At 41.0% G+C, this 17,883-nt stretch overlaps 2 protein-coding genes across 2 annotated transcripts; both read right to left on the bottom strand.

Moving 5' to 3' along the window:
- Positions 1-232: 232 nt before the first annotated feature.
- On the bottom strand, positions 233-5,021 carry LOC136444619 (uncharacterized). Its single transcript, XM_066442263.1, has 4 exons — positions 4,846-5,021; positions 3,365-3,518; positions 2,670-2,832; positions 233-2,243 (listed from the first exon to the last, which is right to left on the bottom strand). Exons 1-4 carry the CDS (start codon positions 5,012-5,014, stop codon positions 390-392), a joined length of 2,340 nt encoding a protein of 779 aa, XP_066298360.1. The 5' UTR covers positions 5,015-5,021; the 3' UTR covers positions 233-389.
- A 605-nt stretch (positions 5,022-5,626) lies between these two features.
- Positions 5,627-17,842, bottom strand: LOC136445214 (uncharacterized). Its single transcript, XM_066443081.1, has 6 exons — positions 17,432-17,842; positions 8,779-9,046; positions 7,730-7,917; positions 6,974-7,053; positions 6,234-6,314; positions 5,627-5,769 (listed from the first exon to the last, which is right to left on the bottom strand). Exons 2-6 carry the CDS (start codon positions 8,851-8,853, stop codon positions 5,627-5,629), a joined length of 567 nt encoding a protein of 188 aa, XP_066299178.1. The 5' UTR covers positions 8,854-9,046; positions 17,432-17,842.
- Positions 17,843-17,883: the final 41 nt, after the last annotated feature.

Below are 17,883 nucleotides of genomic sequence, written 5' to 3'. Positions count from 1 at the left end.
CTCCTCATGATGATTCATAATCTACTTGGATTGTTTTAAAAAGTAGAGGAGTCATGACTTGATGAAATTTTTGGATAAATCAGACTTGAACAGCTTCCACATCCAACTCCTTTTGAAATGATGTTTATGGAATGGTATTTACATATGCATCCCTATCATTTCTCTGTCTTGTTGATCTGTATCAGGTTTCAGATTTTTAATCAATTCACAATTTTTCAAAGACATCTAAATTTTCAAAGACATCTAAATTTCTACTGGTAAATTCATATGGCTGTGAATTTTCTCATATGAAAGCATCTTCATCATTTGCTCCATCTGAAACCCACAGGTTTTTGGCACACCGCTCAGATCTATCCCAGAACTTTTTGTGAGCGGATGTTTATATTTCTTTATACTAACTGTTTCATGTAGATGTCCTGTATGTCCTTCTGTGTTTCCTCCTGTGTCCGTTTCAGGTCATGCTTGATCTGTCCTCTCAGTTCTGCCAGCTCCTGTTGTGAAGGTTTGTCCGGTTCGTACGCCAACAACTCCGCTACCTGTGGCGCATCCGCAACGGGCAGTTTGGACACGGATTCGAGAAGCTCCTGTGTCTCCTGGGACACCTGTAGGTCGTCAGAAGAATACTGGGAGCCACTGTCTATCCTGCTGATGCTTCTCGTCTTCCTGCTCTGACTGTCCCCATCCAAGGACTCGGAAAACACCGAACTCTTCACCGAGCTTCTTTCGTCGTCTTGCATCAACTGTTCGTCTTCAGAATCATTCCCCTCGCTCCCCGATGCTGCCTGTCCGACTACAGTTTTGGCTATCATCGAGGCGACTTTGTTCAACTGTTCCTCGGTGGCCGATCCTGGTCTTTCACCTTTGAAGGTGGTGTACCTCAAGGTAGGAGACTCGGTCCTCTCCTCTTCACTGTCCTCATCTTCAACATCTATGGCTTCATGAGGGGTGGCGTGGGACGGGATGGATGTATCAACGGTGGTGTGGTCGCAGTTGGAGTACGTGTCTGACTCCGTTTCCCCCGCTGTCGGTATAACGATGGAATCTAACGTTAAGGTGGGTCTTCTTGAACCGTCCGCACTAAACTCTGGAGTTTGGACCCTGTCTTCTGCCTTCTGCGCATCACCCTGGTCAGCTAGTGCAGAGGAAAGCAGGATGGACGGAGTCACCGAGCCGACACGGTCTGGTGAGGGGGCTGGCGGGGACGGCGTATGTCGTGATGGCGGCCTCTGATCGGGCGTGGCCACGCGTGACGGCAAGTCTTCCACAAACCGAACGTGCTGCTGTCCCTGGGACGACTTGCTCTTTGCCGTGGATCCTCTACTTGGCACAAACTGTTCCTGCTCGAAAACCTCGTACTCCCCACCAGGTTCCTGGCCATGGAAAACGTTAGTCGACGTAGAAAACGGGCGGGTGGGATTGCCGACCGCTCCCATGGCTTCTCTCACAGTGGCGCTGTATCTGTACAGAGTGCTGTAGCTGCTAGAGTCGCACTGGTGCAAGCCCAGGGGCCCAACTGGTGCCGTCAGCGGCTGTGCGATCTGGATATAGTTCAGGTCGCCCTGTATCCCGTGCACACTTATACTGGCAACACCATTCCTGTACAATGGCTTGGACGGCATTGGCTTAACTGTGCCCACAAACCCAACCCTCGGACTATTAGCAGGGGTGGCTGCGCTAAGGGTCCCTGGGATGGGGTTCATCCCGTTGCCCACAAAATTAAAATCCACACTACTAGAACCGCTGTACTTACCCGTGGGGATGGCTTGCTGTCTAACAACCCCCAGCTTCTTCCCCACATTATCATACCCGTCAGCGAAACTTAACCTACTACTCCTCTGGCCCGCGCTCTTCGCTTCCTCTCGCTGTCTCGGCGATCTCGCCCGTGTCTCCGGCAAGATCGTCTGACCTACGGGCGGAGGCTTGGCGCCGCCCAGGATTTCGTTGCGGGCTTTCCCGTGAATGACCTTGTCCCATAGCACCTCTTCGTACTCTTTCTGCTGTCGCTCTTCAGTCATCACGTCCTCGTTCCAGTTATCGATGCTGATGACAGTGATCTGGCTGCTGGACGGAGTTGCGCCGTTGAAGGCCGGCTTCAACTTGGTCCGCTGCTTGACGCGGAACTGTCCGGACGGTTTTCCCGTGCTGCTCGGGGGGCTGGCGGCTCCAACGTGGACGAAGTTTGGCGGGAACATGTCGTGACGGATTAGCTTGTCGAACATCACAGGTTGACAGCCTGACACGGGCTGGAATATAGAACAATTTGCAATTGTCATTTTCAACAATTTGTTCTGTAATGTGACACTATGATTATACGTAAAATGACAGTTACTCAAGCAACTGGCTAGAATTTGGAAACTCTCAGACGTTTCTGACTAGCATGGTATATCCAAACCTATTATAGCTCCCGAGTCTCTTCTGTCTGCTCCTTTCCTCACTTGCGTAAAATACAGAGAAAAACGGCTTATTCTGTACTTACATTTGTATCTGTCGCAAATCAGTCACATTTTAATAGAACACCTACTTCATCTGGGTTCGGGGAATGTTGCTTGAATACTTTCTTTTCTTAATGGACGTGTGCGATGACAGTTTTTGAGCAAAAGCCCCCAAAATAACGAACTAGTTTGTGTGGTTTAAATTCGTCTATTCTATCACTTTTCAGTCATACTCACAGGCTTGGGCACTTCCTTCTTCTCCGACCGTGGTGCTAACAGTCGAGACCCGGGCCTGCTAACCTGGTCCTCCCAACACAGCGGCACCCTCTCCATGTCTGTGGAGTTACTACTATTGTCCCAGTCATCACGGTAGAAATCATAATGGTCCTGCTCGCTTCTCCTTCATAACAAAAAACAGAGAAACATGTTACTTTTTGCTGTTTCAGCTGTAAGGGTGACTTTTAGAAACCAAATTTGAGATACATGTACGTGTTTGAAATTAGAATGAAAATTCATCTGAGTCAACTTGGTAGAATGCTCTGACACCGAAAGAAGTCAGATCTGATATGAAACAGCAGATAACATACATGTAGAGTTCAGGTTTGACCATGCTATTAGCTAGCAGGGTGTCAGGGCGTCTTTTGGATGCCCTACACTAGGAAAACAAAGAAATAAGATGCCCTCTTTTTTAAGGTGATTCCCTGATTCCCTGGTTATTACATACACATGTACATGTGTTGCAACCACACACACTACCACTGTTGTTTCTTCCTCGTACCAGACACTGGGATAGTATATGGGTCAGATACCCAAGGAATACCATTAAGAACACTCATTTGTTTGCTGATCATCAGAGAAATTTGGTGCAGGATCAACAGTTTAAAAACATGTATGCGAAATGTTCAATGAATAATAATTAGAATCATACTTACGGGGAGTCTTCCTTGCTTCGAGTCCGTACTCGGAGCCCGTGAGACATGACGTCTCCGTTGATTCCGATGCGTATCTTGTTCCCCTGGCGTAGCTGGTCGGCGATCTTTGACCCTGCATGACCCTCGATGCTGTAGTACTCATTTACATCTTTTTCTATGAAGCAATAGGAGTGGGAAAAATCAATATAGTGAGCCAAACGCAAATTTCGTTTTTTAATGTTGCATTTGATGACTCTTGCATCATTGTTTGCAATTAAGTGCTATTAGTACAGTACATTAATGTTACAAACAAGGGCTGTTCATTTAAGATTTTGTGTGACCAGATAGTCTACTTTTCGTTATACATGTAGTGGGCAGCTAAAATCACACATGTGTAATAATACATCCCTCAATGGTTATGCAGTATACTATAAAGACATATGATAGTAATTTGCAATTCGGAACATTTTCTCTTGACTTGTTGTACTAAAGTGAAGTAAGGCCACAGCAAGTAAATTTTATGGATGACATCCTCCACAGACTCCAAAATTAATGAGATAGGGCGAAAAAAAACAAGGCGGGCCAAAAAAAACAAGATTCCTATATTTTCACATTTTGAGATCATAATTCTTGTTAAACAAGAATTGAGGCGACGAGATATAATATCATGACCAACAGGTCTGTATTCAACCAGTGTATTAGTCCTGTATTCATTCATATACAATATGAAACCTCCTTGATTCAACAGTAAACATGTCCTTGTAGATGTGTATACTCTCCAAGCAGAGGTTGAATGGGCAGATCGTCACCGTTTTATCATATGCAGTTTTATTTTTGTCGCTAGCCCATTCTAACGACATGAATGGGCTAGCGACAAAAATAAAACTGCATATGATAAAACGGTGACGATCTGCCCATTCAACCTCTGCTTGGAGAGTAGATGTGTATACATCTCAATAGACTAACTACAATAAATGCAGAAAAGAGCTTGTTGTACCATCATCTGAAGCAACTTCACTGGGTATTCACATGCGATGAAACACCTTGTGTATAGAGCTCAATTAACTAGAACCCCCCCCCCCCATTATTTATATAATGTCCTTGCTAGAACAAATGCAGAAAACAGCTTGTTATTATACCATCATGGGCAGGAATTACACTGGGTATTCATATGCAATGAAACACCTTAGACTGTCAACGTTTACGACATACTTAAGTATTTGCCAATTTTTGGCATGTTGACCACCGTCGGAGGGCAATGAAATTTCTTGTTTTTTATTTCGAAGTCAGGCGAAAATTAATGAGCGCGCTGATGTCATCCATAAAAATTACTTGCTGTGGCCTAAGGTAAGGTAACAGAGCCTGCAGAAAGTTAGTGTTAAGAGTTAGAAATCATCACAAAACATATACTATTATAATTATGATCATACTCGTGTAATTTCAGACACATGCTAATAATAATAACTGCAAGTAAGACAGGAAAAGGTGATAGTACTACATACCAGTGAAGGCATCCACTACACCAACGTCTTTTTCCTCCTCCCCTCCAGCGAATGACAGGTAGATCGCCGAGGTGTCGTAACCGACCCCGTTCTTCGCCTTGTTTCTCATCTGCTGGAACTTCACGTATCCCGTGGTCGCTCGCGAGGGCTGTAGCTCTGCTCGGTTCATCTCTATAGAAGGACAATACAAATATGTTGTTGCTTGTTTGTTTGTTCATGTTTTTTTTTCATTTTGATTATGCAAAAGCACCACCTGCATGCTTCAGCTACTCATATCAGCGAAAAGCAGTACTCCAGTCAGCAGCTCTGAAGAAGGTGTCTGACAGACACCGAAACATCAGCAGGTGAGATACATTACTGGTTGTTAAGGGTGGATACCGGTTCAGCTTAATAAGGTCCAAGTCCAGGTTTAGGTCCAGAGATTTAGGTTCAGGTCCGGACCTGAACCTGGACCTGATCCTGTCCAGTTGACATGTTTTGTTTTATTAAACCAATATTAAGCATAGCTAATTAAGACTGACATGCATGACTGTAAAAGTTTCTTGGTGAGAAGACTTTTAAGGCAAACCAGTATTTAATATTTGAATGTTGCACTTATTTTACATTGTATATGCCTTTTCTTCTCATAGGGAGACTCAAAACACTTTTCATCAAACAAAATAGAAAAATATATTTGTACTTGGTTCTTGGATGTTATATAGGTCCGAATCAGGTCCAGCGAACCGGTATCCACCCCTACTGGTTGTGCAAAAGAAAAACTCCAATATCCTATGAGTAGGACTTATTTGGAAATTATCTCACCTTTCGAATGATCGCTGAGATCTCCTAGTGACCTACTGCGGACCCAGGCCTTGTCCACAGGGTCCATCCTCACTCTCATGTAGGCCCTGTCATCAGGCAGGTCTTTTGGCACGCTGGACTTAACTGAGAAAGAACAAACCAGAATAAAATGACACATTACATGTTTGTTTGAATGTTTTTGCATACCCAGTAAACCGCCTCATTGCATAGCACACCAGGTTTGTACTGAAGGGTACAAGCTGCATTTTTTGAGTTATTTGATTTTATCACACCGAGAAGGCCCCTTCTCTTTTCGATAAGTTTGGTGGGTTCTTTTACATGCTGGGGGTGTGGCTCTCTTTGAACACAACCTCCATTTCATGTCCTATCATTCTCAACAGTGAGTGAAGTTATGAAAGTCATGTAATTTGCCTTTCCCAAGTGCACAATGTTGGGGTAATACATTGTCAGTGGATAAGAGCCAAGGACCTCTGGGTTCTGGGCCAAACACCTCCAAGTTGGCATTACGCCACACATAGCTGTTAATCTACAAAACACTCTATTGTGTAGATTGAATGTAAATGTACACATGTAAAGCACAAACCTACCTTTCCACACTGACTTTTGGCTCCTTAAAGACAGAGAACTATGTTTTCCTGTCTCCATCACACTTCTAGGTCTCTTCATGGCTTTAAAGAGAAAAGATTGAAAATTATGTTTGTTTCATTGCACAAACATCCATCATTCTGATTTCAGAAGGAAACTAGGCACAGTTGAACAATATAAAACAAGCCTGTGAAAATATCACCGTATACAGTAATATAAGGCCATGTTGATTTGATTATATTGATGACATCCACTAGGAACCTCAAAACTGATGAGAGCGTGCAAAGTTTGGCAAAAAAAAGCTGCCTTCAGTATGCATGAAATCTAGAAATGTATGTGGTCACAAATGACTAAACAAAGAGAGTATTGTATACCACACAATAGATTCTTCATTTTTGTTTTTTCACATCTTCTACTTTGACTTTGGAATTGACTTAAGCATTCTACAAAGTTAGAATCCGTTTTCCGAAATACATTTTTGCAGTTTATAGCTGCATATATTTGCTCATTTTGTAGCTGTTTTATAAGATTTACAGTATGGTTGAATTTTGATGCACCCACAGATGACATCCAGATAATCATCAACATAGCCTAAGTCTGTTAAAAATGAACAATTCTGTGACACAAATAGCCTTCTAGCACTAAGAACAATATATGGATGGCATTCTAGCACCAAGAACAGGGGCATTCATAACACAGAAGGTGTTCTAGCACCAAGGACAGGGACTTGTGTAGGTACTACCTGGTGTTGTTCCCTGGTTACTGCTGCTGCTGCTGGACCTGCCACTAGTGGGTCCCTCCCTTCTTCCTGCCCCTGCAGATCTAAAGAGGAACACAACACAGCAAGTTTTAAACCTCTCAATAATAGTCTATGCATGTGTTGCAAAAAAGTTGATAGACAGGGCTCATAATTCATTTTTGTGGAATAGGTGCACTGGTACACCTAACCTAAAAACTTACGGGCACAGAAAGGATTTTTGGTTGGATGCACAAAATAAAATAAAGTAGAATTTCAAACAAGGGTATTCTACACTTCAATCTGAATTCTATTTATAGCTAACTTCAAAATCTTAAACAAGTAATACATCAAACAAGGTACAACAAAAGCTCTATAACAGAAAGAATATTCTGTATACTAGTGTAGAATTACCTAAACCTTACAGCCTACAAAATATCAAGGTGCACCCATAGTCAAAAATTAGAAACACAGCTCCGATTTTGGGTGCACATGCATATATATGCACCCAGTATTTTGAAATTTGAGCCCTAATTGAGAAAGAAACTTTTTTAAACGCTAAGAGTTACAAGAATATTCCTCAAATAGTGACTTAAAAAGAAAGGTAGCGAAATACACACCTCCAAATTTTTGACGTCTTCTGTACGTCTTGTTCACGGAGTGACCTAGTCTCGCAGGAACACGAGACTAGGCCGAGACTTGTGAAGATTTAAAGGCTAACCAGTTCAAGATGTTTGAGAAATGTTATGACAGGAAACTTACCTTGTCCCCCTGTGTAAGGCATTGTGCACGGCTTTCTGCTGCTCGTCGATGAGTTGTGAGGCAGACTTGGGTTTGGACAGGTGAGACCTCCTCAGAAGCTGAGCCTCCACACCTGTACAGGTGAGAGCTTCTTCCGAGGGCGGGGCTACATCCTGGTACTTGTGGTGTAGGTCACCCAGGGGTCGGTTCTGGAGAGATGGACAGATAGACAATTTGATGATTCAATGAACCATTTATTATCGGCTGTATTCAATGCAATAGCGGCTATCAAGGCTCAATTGTTGTTTGACTTACAAGATTTGCAGGTCTGAATTGTTGTTTGACTTACAAGATTTGCAGGTCTGAATTGTTGTTTGACTTACAAGATTTGCAGGTCTAAATTGTTGTTTGACTTACAAGATTTGTAGGTCTAAATTGTTGTTTGACTTACAAGATTTGTAGGTCTAAATTGTTGTTTGACTTACAAGATTTGTAGGTCTAAATTGTTGTTTGACTAACTTTCAAGATTTGCAGGTCTGAAAGAAATTAACCTACAGTACAAGGCTGTCTCCAGCTTAATCTCTTTTCAATCCAACTCAGTTTGGGAGCCCATGTTGTTGACTTTGTTGTTAAATCGGTCGCTTTAAGCTGACGAAAATACATTTTCATCAGTTTCATGTCATGAAGTTCTTTGTGGATGGGGTAAAATTTTTGGATGGGGTGAAAATCTCAACAAGCAAACTTTCATCCTGGGACGTCGGGACAGGTCCATGACATAACCCAGGTACAGTATCTACAAGTTTATTGCAAATGATACTAATGACAATGAAAAGTTGCGAGACGCAGATTAGCTAGGCATGTATATAGAAATGATTCTTTAAAACAGAAACAAAGAATCAGCTCATCCCGGGACGTAGGGACAGGTCCTTGAAATAACCCAGGTACAGTATCTAAACGTTTATTGCAACTGATGCTAATGACAATGAAAAGTTGCGTGACATAGATTAGCTAGGCATGTACAGAAATGATTTTTTTTTTAAATTTAAAAAATTAGCTTTTCTGCACATTACCTTTGCATGTTTCCTGAGGATTTTCTTGGACTCGCTGTCCACATGTTGAAAAGCCACCAGACACCTGGCAGCCATGGTGTTGTCCCGATGAACAACTTCAGGTGCCACAACAACAACCGTGCTGCGACATGGCAGTAGCACCCTCCACCCCAGCAACTCCCGTTACCCAACCAATGCTTGCACACCCTCCACTATTCAACGTCACTGCGTGGAACGTCAACTACGACTCGTGTTTCGTGTCCCGATAAGATCGCGGCAAAGGGTTGACCTGCAGGGGAAAATAGGCAGCGCCGTCAGAATCGCAAAGTATTCAACACAATTGTTACAATGATTGGCACACGTATTACGTTACTATAAACAAAGTGCTTTGTCAAGATCAAGATCGACCTATCAAATGTACTTGTCGCTTGTGGTTTAAAGCCTGCTCTAGCATAATAGATTCAAAGCAACTATTATAAAAAAACAAAGACTAAGCATACAGTAAGTTTAAGTTTCTGTCAATACAGCTGGTTTAACGTTTCTGTCAATACAATGATCTTTTCAGGTGCAACGTTGTTTAGACCAATCTTTTTTTTTTCTGATAAATGTGTCGCGACACCTCTTTCTCAAAAGTGCATTGTTCCCTTGGATTTTGTCAATTTGAAAACATCGTTTGGTTATCTTATTGAAGATAGAAATAACATGCACATATACCAGAAAACTACTGACGGTACTTCACTAACTTGGGGTGAAGAAACAAAAAGAAAAATGTGAACATTTCTGTTCTTGTCAAACTTCCCCATGGCCATGTACAAATGTACGCACATATTTTGAAACAGCCCTTACAATTAACTTCACCGATAATGTATTGCCTATTTGAGATCTGGGCGTGCACACTCAACTAAAAGTCAAGTAAATGTTGAGACTTATCATAAATCACTGAAAAGTGCAAACAATTAAAACTTACTGAGTGAAAGCATACAAGTATTAGGGTGACGTTCACTGTTGATTCTACCTAATTATAATTCAACATGAATGGATGATTCACAAGTAGGTTGAAGTTAAGTCTGTCTAAGCCGGATTAGAGTACACCTGTGTCAACTGACTTATAGAAAGCCTGCTGTCTTGACTGGCATTAAGTGTATGTACACACTGTGATAGGTCTGATTTTATTTGAACTTACAACTAAAGTTTACAGATCATTATTGAAGTGCCTATGTGCACGGCAATGGCATTGACAAATTTGTACTGTCAAATTCTCCCATGCATTTTCCTAACAGTAACACACAACCAACTTTCTTCAGAACTTTCTTAGCCGAGTTAAGTGTTCCCCTTACATTCAGTATGTCGTGACTTGGATGCCCAGCCAAGTCATACCAAAGACTTTACAAATGATAGTATACTAGTACTACTTTTTTCTATGCTTTAGCACTGAACATTTGGGAAAGAGTTACAGTTCTAGATCCAGCAAAATGGCAGTTTTTGCTAACCTGAGTAAAAATTGTCTAGCAAATTTCAGCATCCTTAATATGTAGCAAAATCTCAAACTACAATTACACATGTATTACGCAATGTCTTTTCAGACCATCTTGTACTATGTATGTTTAAGTAAAAGGGCATATTAATTTTTTTCTAAATAGCTCCTCTGTTCCACACACAATTGGAAACAAATGACTTCCTTCTTAAGCTTGTGTTTGGTTAAAGATTAAGGGCAGGCAAACAACAAAGAAACAAATAGATTGAGGCCAAAACAAGCAAACCTTTTCTTGGTCACACCTTTTGATACATATTTAGGAAGCTGCAAAAGAAAATCTATGTACGATCATGGAGGCGAAGGATCCAAGACTTAAGAACAGAATAGAAGTCTCAGAAGTCTCAGACTCAAAATTCGCAGCACACAGGAATTATTGAGTAAACTTCTATGAGCTAAAAAAAATAATGCCTTCGGTAAACTTCAACATCTAGAGAGTATAGAAAGAAATAATTTTGTCTGCATATGTCACAACACTACTGAACCATGCTAGCTTGAGACGTTTGACAGTGCTGAACTATCCCTAAATGCTCGGCAGCATAGTGACAGGTAAACAGCATGGACACGACTCTTTAAGGCCGCCTTTCTGCTATACAGTGATCGCCCATGTGAGCAACTCTTTAGTGACCAAAATTAGATTTGTGTGATTTAATGATGATTGGAATATGATGCATGTCATGCATAAGTATGATTTAAGAGACAACAAAACACACAAAACATGGAAAATTCGTTCTCCATCTATGCAATTTGAGCGATCCGTCCAATTTTTGGTCAGCATTCGCAGCCCCTAGTGGAAAGAGGAATACTGTTCCCTGGTGACTACTAGACACTATCACAACGCTCCCAACAATATACTAGTACTCTGACCAACCCCACCTCAATACACCTCTAGCTACACCAATAATCTACACAATTAATTACAGTAGTCCAATGTACAAACTAATAAAGACTTTGTGCTAACACGCACATACCTGTGCTTAAGATAACCCGGGCGTTGTTGGATAGCGAACCTTCGGTACACACTAAAGTCCTTTGGTTACCAAGGGCAGGGGACGGGGGGTAAAACCTGAGACATACCCCTCAGGATATACCAATATTTTGGACACAAACAAGCTCCCCATGGCAGAGGTACGGTGTGAATAGCTAAGAAAAACAAGCAATGTTTGATTTGTCAATAAGCTCCAGTATCTAAGATGGCGTAACATTTACGCCACCATCGTTGAAGAGTACATAACGACGGATTGCAAGGAAACGAGAACTTACCATGAACAGGTTTCAGGGAAAATGGTTCTCACAACAGAGAGGAGAAATTGTTGTGGTGTTTTGAATAATTGTTTCGGGCACAAAGCCAGGGGTGTAATATTATCGCCAGTACCAGAGTGATCTGTGGCTAGGTAAACAACGTGCTGGCCACCAGAATCGAGATAACGCCACCGGCGCCCGGTTTACGTTACCGCCACATTAAATTTACCTAGTATACCGTACCGTGGTCCACCTGTCACTGACAATCCGACATGTGCAGAATTGTATCGCTTCTTACGAGACGACTGTTTGCGGCAAGGACGAAGTGAGAGTGAGCGCAACAATTGAGTCATAAACTAAGCCAGAAATCTCACCTGGTCCGACTACACATCCATACACAAAGGCAAGAGGTCCTTCAATGGCCTATCGCTCTCAAGGATTCATTTCACGGGTCAGCGCGGTAAACAATGGCCGCTTACTTGTTGTAGACCTGAGAAAGTGGAGGAGTGTTTTCTTAAGACTTTAGATTGTGATACTTTAACGCACCTGTAGCTTCGCTATTCCCTACTTTGGGGAAATTTTGGGGGATAGGGACGTTAGAAACTTGGGAGATGAAACAGGCATGTATGATGACAGGTTGGTTGAGTTGTATGTAAACTCATAAGAAAAAGAAAAACAGAATTTTACTGCTCTCAGTCCCACCTCCTTACATAAACAAACAATGGGAAGGGAATTTAACTTTGAGTCCAAAATATTTCCTTTGTCACTTTCATAATAGTGTCACTTGAAGCTTAAGCAGATTGGGTAGGATTAAGACCCAGTGATACATTGTTGTTTCACAAGATTGCGGTTGACTCATAACTCAAAACTGTGGACTGCAAAAATAGTGCATGTCTTAAGTACTAAAGAGTTTTCAAACACCTGACAAAACTTGAACCAACAAACCTAGACAAATTCACCACGTTATTCTTGGTCCAAGTCCTCTGTCTGGACTTTAAATGAGCATAATCTACTCCAAAGTGTTTTAATATCAGAGACTAAATTGTCATGGTTGAATCCAGTTTGTTTTGTCAAATTTACCATATTAAAAAGTTGAAGCCTGCACGTAGGGCGAACATTATAGCGATCAAGTTCTTGAATTCCCCTAAGGACCCTTCCAACAATGCCAGAGTTCAATGTTTCTAACAAAAGTACCAAAATCTCTGCATCCCAAGACAGGATTATAAGTCTTCAAACTTGGTGTACCCTCCTAAATGTGTGATAGTCACTCAAGTGCTTTCGTTAAGCTTATACCGTAAGCGAGAAATTGTGCCAAAAGTTGGCCATGCATGTACATCAGAAGCAGGTTCATATATGGGGTACGTACATGGATTTAGAATTTAAGGATTGTTGTCAAAAAGACAGCTGAAGTAATGTCTTAAGCCAAAAGCCAGGTGCATTTGTATCTCAAAAAATATAATCTATCAGAAAATAATATCCGCTTCTGGAGTGCAATGCTCCTTTGAATATGATCTCAGTAAGCTCAGTCAACTGTAAGTTTACTAACGGTTGCAAATGGTAGCCTCTGGTCCATTGATCACTACGACCCACTTCCCTTTTTTACCTTCACAATCCTTCCCTGGTGCTAATGTACTTCAAGTGTACTTCACATTCAGTACTACCATGCTTGGTTTAGTCTAGCTACACTGCCATGCAAATACAGCCACAGCCTGATCAAACACTATAGCGAGACAACTTGGCGTTGTGTTTCCGGTCTTACTCAAATGCAAGTATTCCACCACACTCATTCAAAAGTTGTGTTTGAATCACAATCAAGATTTTCTCTGCAACAATATTATCATAATACGATTTAGAGAAATTTGTTGAATCCTCAGTGTAAAAATGGTATAAAAATTAGTACAATGTAGTACTGCTCTAGTTCCCACAACTGTCCTGCAACTATCTGATTATACGTGTACAAAGTACAAAGCAACGTTCAAGTGCAAAGTGTCACCAAGAAAATTGCCAATAAACTAATCCAATTACATATCGATCTATAGCTTTTAGTACTTTAAAGTGAGCAGTTTTACCTTTGCGTAATAAGTGTTGGGCCTCCTGGCTAGATTTCTCAACCACTTCTAGTAGAAGTCCTCAACCACACTGAAGACAGTCAAGCCTTGTTAGCTATAATCTTAAATCATTCCTGTCTTTGACAGAATGTACACTCAATTATTTAATCCCCTTTACAATACCTGACGTTCCGGTTTTCTATATAACCTTTTGTTGCCGTGCAATCGGAAAAATGATCTGTCTTCCAAGTCGACAGTCCGTCACAATAACTCTCAAACAATATTCAATTATATTCTCATTTGTTGAAGTCTGATCTGCCTAAGATCACCCTGTGTCAACAGCTAGAGTCAAACATCTCACACCGTGAACTTTGAAACAGGCGCTCGGGCCAAACATACTGACGTGACTTGACGGTCGAATGTTGTCCGCAATTTGCGTGGGAAAGGGCGAAATGCCTTCATGTACCGTCGTTGGCATGACGATGTAGTAAACTAGCAATTACGTCTTCTCTTGCTACAAGAACTTTAAAACAGCCACTCAGACCAAACATTCTGACGTGATTCAACGGTTGAATATATATAATGTTGTCCGCAATTTGCGAGTGAAAGCCGGAAACGCTTCCGTGTACGATCGTTGTCACGGTGATGTAGTAAACTAGTAATTACGCCTTCTCTCGCTTCAAGAAGTGTAATCAGACCACTTGAGGCAGTCGGCCATTTGTCCCGTAGTACTTCACCTTAAAAGCCTATAAACAACGTAAGCCTCTTGCCTGAATCTAATTACTGTGCACAAAGATCGGCCGTGTTTGTAGCAATGGGATTAGGTGTACCCCTGCCCTGTACTGCATTGTTGGCACTTCCTAAGGACTAAGTTAATTTCGGTCAGGAATGGGAAGGGTTTTCCCACCGTTATAGTTGCTGACAGTTAACAGATGAGCTAAAGCATGGCATATTGTTGTCGTAACAATTTAAGGGTGTTTGGCCCAGAACCCAGAGGTCCAGGGTTCGAATCCATTAACATGCCATGTTGATATTGTGCCCTTGAGAAAGGCATGTAACACGACTTTTCTTACTCCACCCAGGTGTAAAAATGGGTACCTGACTTCTGTTGGGGAGGGGAGGCAAAAAAGGGCAGTGAAAGGAGAGAGATTGGCTCCACCTTCCAATACCATGCCCTAGACACAGTGGATTATAGGCCACTGCCCCTACAGCCTCAAAAAGGCCATGGGACTACTTTAAACTTTTTACCTTTTAACAGATAAGAGATACAGCTGCAATATGATTTAATATGGTATATTGCCCTAAACTAATACATGTGCTACATGTACCTGCACACATTCTGTCTGAAAAAAGCTGTAAAATAATCATTAGTTATGTTAACACAAAGGCAGGGGGTGTACAGGACTATCACCATACTAATCAACTCTCTCTTTGTATCTGCAAATTCTAAAGTACACCACTATTTGAAGGGGAGAGAAGCTATAATTATACTTATCAGTCATTGATAATTATAAGTCAGCCTTGCTACACATGATTATACAGTACATGTACCCTGTAGTTGAGTTATGCAGGTCACTGAGTAAAACAGTCTAATTCTAATGTTATGCTTCTTTCATTCCTTAAGTGCAGTCAAATTACATTACTCTACAAGAATAAACTACTAGTACAGGTTTTTATCTAGAGACTCACACATCCAATCCTCTTCCATGCCAAGTGGCACTTGAGGCAGTACTCTGATTCCTTCCTGCTGATATGGCTTTCTAGATCTGTAACTCTCATTGCTTTGTTAAGAGACATTTAGAAAGTTCATCTCATGACTTGAAGCACAGCTAAATTCCACCAGTGCAGTGGAGAAACCGCTAAGCTGTGACTTCTGTGTTAGCAACATTTAGCTCCTAAAGTGTCCAACAAAAACATACAGCTAACTTCTTCTTTTGTACAGAGTATAAAACAAATTGTCAGTGATGGAACTTACGAATAATAGTAAAGGTAATGTAAAAAATAGTACCAATGGCAGTGTCATCAAGTAATGTATCAAATCAAAGACAGAGGTCAAGTAAAAGCCTTTATGTTCTTCCAGATGTAACTGTGTCATTTAGTTAATCTTGAACTTCAAGGCCAGATTTCACATGAATGTTTAGGTCATCAAACTAAAAAGCAGGAATGCTTGATATCATGTTCACATATATTCAATAGGTGTAAGAAAAAAGCTGTTGATTTAACAGTAATTTACTAGGAAGTGTCCATAACAGCCTTCAAGTCCAAGATGACGACTGATTAACAAAACACAAGTCTTAGGTACTTAGGGGCTTAGATACAAAGACATTTGTGTAAACGCCTTTTTTACCTCCGGCTTACCATTCTCTGGTTACCCTATATACAGGCCTCAGACAATTAAACAACACGCTCTTGAAGCTAACAACTAACAACTCTAGCCACTTGTTGAATACCATATGTGTGACTAATTTGTCCAAAAGATTGGTCCTTCCCACTTTCTCAACAGAAAGAAAAAAGAGGCATCTCACCATTATCAGACTTTAGAAAAACACATTTCAACAATATGAAACATTGCTGCCTGTGTTACTATAACAACTTGAGGAAAATGTTACTCTACAAGAGTATTAATATTCAATTTTCTGTTGACACAAGAGCAACCTCCTTTTTAAAGTTCACATCAATTATTCATTTCTAATGATGCATATTTTAAAAGCAAGTAATCTACCATAGAAGAAAGTCAAGCCATTAGTTTTGTAGGTAGGTTTTTCTGTACAATTGCTCAATAATCTGAGGATTAAGGTAGAATTTTGCCGAACATTTCGACATTTCTATTAATTTTCCACTTGTAGCTGATTGTTTACTTAAAGCAAAATCCTCTAAAGTCTTTTCAATCATGCTCCACACTTTCCTTTGATTTGAGTCATTCTGTTTTCACAATATGGTACAAACACCTTTCTTTCTAGCTCAGAAAGGGCTTTAGATTGGAGATTTCAGTTACATGTACATGGATTTAAAACATTGAAATACTTAACTGTTCAATCAATGTACATAACGGTATCCACTCTTTCAAAATCAATTCTATCTTAGGTTTAAGTGTGACATTAAATCGGATCTGGCTGATAAAAAATGGCAAAGAAAGGCACTTTAGATAGATATGATTGGTACAATTTACCAAGGAGGTTTAATTCCAGTCCAATTCATGATTCAAACCTCCTTGGTAGTAACAACTAAAACTCTGAAGTTGTTTCTTCAAGGAAGAATTAAATAATCAAAGTTGTATTGATAACCACTAATGTCCTGTACTATTTTGCCTGGAGCAGACAATACAGTTTACATATGTATTTTAATCCATTAACTAAATCTATACATAATTGTTCCTAATGGCAAAAACAATTAATTTCACATCATCAATCAATCTATTGTACAACTTAAATAGTCATCTCTTCTTTAAATTGTCTTGTTAATCGGAGTCAAAACTTACAAGACAACTTGTTGATGAGTACAATCTAAAATACAGTAATAAAAAGGATCATAAATTTCATTGCTTCACGGAGAATCATTTTAGAAGTGCCATTGGCATTAAGAGCAAAGAAGGTTTTCAAAAGTCGCTTTAGTTTGTTGACAGTTGTGTCAGTGCTTTCAGGCTTGTTTTCACGTCTACAAGCCCGGTTTTGTTATTCAAGTCACGGTATGCAAGACAAGATCGTACCGTACACCAGGACAAAAGTATCTCGACTGTGAGTTTTCATTCCTTGAGTTGCCAACACAAATAAATGTCATTGTAGAGGAATTTTGACGTTTAGAAGTATGTGACCTGCCATGAAAAAAAGATCAACTTGACGATGTTCAAACTTACGTGATTGTCCCGCCGCAAAAGTGGCAAAAGATCGCTCAGCTCAGGCTTAAAGAAGCTGTGACTTTGAGTTGACGCTGTGCAAGTATACTGGAGGTTCAAGCGAATTTTGAGCGATCAAATCCGGCTTTGACGATCGCGGGAAGTGAACGAGCAACCGGCGTGTGCTCTACTCTTCACCGTCGGCACGACTATACACTAGCGCCAGCCTTCCCACTTGCAGGGCCCCGCGTCACGTTACCTGCCCGGTCCATTGATACCGCCAGGCGGTTGCCAGGCGCCGGCGGCACTTTGTTGTCCCACACACCTGCCCAAAGGTGGGACAACAGGTGGGACACCGACACGCCCCCGCCATGACAGTTCAACTTTGACCTTCCCAAGTTTCACTAAGCTTTTTTCATAATTTTTTTCTTCTAAATATGTTAACATTATAACTCTTGATTGATTTATATTAT

Source organism: Branchiostoma lanceolatum, chromosome 11 (genome assembly GCF_035083965.1).
Source record: "Branchiostoma lanceolatum isolate klBraLanc5 chromosome 11, klBraLanc5.hap2, whole genome shotgun sequence".
NCBI classification, from domain to species: Eukaryota; Metazoa; Chordata; class Leptocardii; order Amphioxiformes; family Branchiostomatidae; genus Branchiostoma; species Branchiostoma lanceolatum.
This window is presented reverse-complemented; position numbering and strand designations above follow the sequence as displayed.

Coding starts and splice junctions, on each gene's coding strand:
- LOC136444619 (XM_066442263.1), bottom strand. CDS start 5,014: ATGAACCGAGCAGAGCTACAGCCCTCGCGAGCGACCACGGGATACGTG. Junction 2,833..3,364: donor CGAAGCAAGGAAGACTCCCC/GTAAGTATGATT, acceptor TTTGTTATGAAG/GAGAAGCGAGCAGGACCATT. Junction 2,244..2,669: donor AGAAGGAAGTGCCCAAGCCT/GTGAGTATGACT, acceptor TCTATATTCCAG/CCCGTGTCAGGCTGTCAACC.
- LOC136445214 (XM_066443081.1), bottom strand. CDS start 8,853: ATGGCTGCCAGGTGTCTGGTGGCTTTTCAACATGTGGACAGCGAGTCC. Junction 7,918..8,778: donor TCCTCAGGAAACATGCAAAG/GTAATGTGCAGA, acceptor CCATCTCTCCAG/AACCGACCCCTGGGTGACCT. Junction 5,770..6,233: donor CCAAAAGTCAGTGTGGAAAG/GTAGGTTTGTGC, acceptor GTTCTTTCTCAG/TTAAGTCCAGCGTGCCAAAA.